The 2,500-nt window shown below is 44.3% G+C and overlaps 1 protein-coding gene across 1 annotated transcript in view; it reads left to right on the forward strand.

Moving 5' to 3' along the window:
- LOC125027055 (programmed cell death protein 4-like) overlaps positions 1-2,500 on the forward strand; it is an 18,450-nt gene that overhangs the window by 9,828 nt on the left and 6,122 nt on the right. The window contains exon 2 of the mRNA XM_047615725.1: positions 2,131-2,300. Within this exon, the coding sequence (XP_047471681.1) occupies positions 2,131-2,300 (170 nt within the window). The remainder of the gene's footprint in view (positions 1-2,130; positions 2,301-2,500) is intronic.

Raw genomic sequence — 2,500 nt, forward strand, 5'->3', positions numbered from 1 at the left:
CTCCTCCTCCTCCTCCTTCTCCTCCTCCCTCCTCCCCCGTCCTCCTTCCCCCCCTCCTCCTCCTCCTCTTCCTCCTCCTCTTCCTCCTCCTTTCCCCCCTCCTATTCTTCCCCCCTTCCCCTCTTCCCCCCTTCCCCTCCCCTTTCCCTCCCCTTTCCCTCCTTTCACTTTCTATCCCCCTCATTTCCCCTCGGCGCCCGCGTTTTCCTCCAGCCCCTCATTTCCCCTCCCTCAGTCCGCCGCCGCGACCCTCTCAACCTCCAGAGTTCGAGTTGAAGGGGAGAGGCAGAGGGGATGCACGAGGTCTTTGTTGCTGGTGTATGTCAGGCCGCCTTATTTTAAAACGCGCCACCACTCCTTAAAAGTACATTGGATGTTTACGTAAGCGAGATGGTGGTTGATCTCGAAAACAGGCTCAATGCCCATTACCCATTTACCCATTTCCAACAGCACTCACAGCTTCATTTGTGTGTCATTCATAGATAGACACATGTGCATTCCGAGAAGACGCGAGTAGTCTTTGCATTCGCCCACTCACGCATGTGTTCGATAGATTTTGGGCGTTAAAAAAGTTCCGTTTCGCAGTTGTACAGGACTGTGTATTTGTTTATTTGCTTATGAGCGTGTTTTGTGTGCGTCAATATAGTCACATCACGACACTTGGTAAATAAGCTGAATCCTAAAATATTAATCCAAAATAAAGTAAAAGTAAAGGAATAAACATGAGATGGCAAACGAAAACGTAAGTAAAGATCGTTCAGCTTTCATGCACAGTAAGTATGAACAGTCGCCTGGAGTTGCTGCTGTTGCTATGCCGCTTCAAAACGTAAGCGCCGAGGGAAAGAAGTGGTGCCATTAATTACGTAGTTTTATAGATTTTTTTTTTTTTCGACAAGTCTGTACTGTAAGGATGGTTTGTTTTTGTTTTCTCTCGTGAATTTTATTTGACCTTGGCAGCGGACACCTGTCTGATGTGGGAGACGCGGCACGTATGTCGGGACGGTCAGTGTGGCACCACCGCCTTAATTCGCGCGTTCGTTTCCTAAAGCGGATGTTGTGCTCTCTGCGGCGGGCTGGATAATGGACGCATGTGTAAGCCCTAGGGTATGGCGACAGTTATTAAAGGGTGTAGAAACTTAAGGAGAACCTAACGCCAGCGAAAAGAAACGTATCGGCGTAGTAAAGCCGAACTGTTAATCCGAGCGAAAGAAAACGAACGCTTTTGATGATCTGGCCTCTTGCCAGTGCTTCTCCCGGCCGCGCTCCCTCCCCCCGCGCGTACCCCTTAACCCCCGGTCTCAGCACTCCAAAACCCCGCCTCCTCTTCTGTAGCCCCCACTTCTTCTTCATATCCTCTCTTTCTTTTGCTCGTGTGCTTCTCTCTCTTACTTTACTCTTACCATGCTTATTTTCTCGGTTTTAATAAACTCTCCCACTTCTCCCTCCTCTTTCCCATTTCCTTTAGCGGGGAACTTTACGAGACGCACCTTGTTTGCTGGTACTTGATTTACATTTTTTTCCCCGACAGAATGCATCACATTTCGTTACTTCCTGTCTTTCTTCCTTATTATTGTTTCCTTGTTCCTGACATTTTCTCTCTCTTCCATATTGTTAACTGTCACGTTTTTGCCGGCCAGGGAAGAGAGCGGGTCTGTCATCAACATACTTATGGTTTATTTATCACTTTGTCCTGCGCAACAAATACAGATTCCTCCCCTCGAAAATGAAACTAAAAACACTATTCACAGAAGGATGGATTCAAACCAGTGTATTGGGTGGTTGATAGCCGTGCTCTCAATTTTGTTTGTTTGTTTGTTATATTCAATGGGCATGTATTGATATTGGAATAAGCATAATTAGCTCCCTTCAGTATGTTGATTAACGCATTTTGCTTGTTTATATGTTTTTCTGGAATACAGTAAATTTCTGTGGACAAAGTTAGGTAATGTGAAAGATGTTCTTTATTTTTGACAGCCTAGGAGCACACATATAGGAAATTATCATTATATGTTCTACTTGGATTATATATATATATATTTTTATATTTTTTCTATGTAGGAATCCATTAATGTAACTTTTATGTTAATATGATTTATAGTCTACAGATTTGTTAACACTTATCTTTTACAGGAGGTGCCGGTGGTAAGGGGACCTGGGGTGCCCTGGGCTCAGAACTGGCTGAGGAGGAGCTCGACGGGGCCATTGATACCAACGATCCCAACTACGATGAGACTAATCCTGAGAATAAGGAAATTAAGATGAAAGTCATCCATGTTGACCGTTCGGATGAGGAGATACAGGTACAGAGTTTCTGAGGAATGACGTTGGATTCTGAAATGTTTTGAGGCTGATGATGCGCAGTTTAAATCCTTTTAAATGGGTTCTTTTGAACTCTGTGCTCTTACCCTTAATTGCACATTTCTGCAAGATTTAGAGATTTGAATATTTGTAAAAGGAATTTATTTTAAGAGTTCAGGAAAAGTGTAACACCTGGATGTAG

Source organism: Penaeus chinensis, chromosome 7 (genome assembly GCF_019202785.1).
Source record: "Penaeus chinensis breed Huanghai No. 1 chromosome 7, ASM1920278v2, whole genome shotgun sequence".
Classification (NCBI taxonomy): domain Eukaryota; kingdom Metazoa; phylum Arthropoda; class Malacostraca; order Decapoda; family Penaeidae; genus Penaeus; species Penaeus chinensis.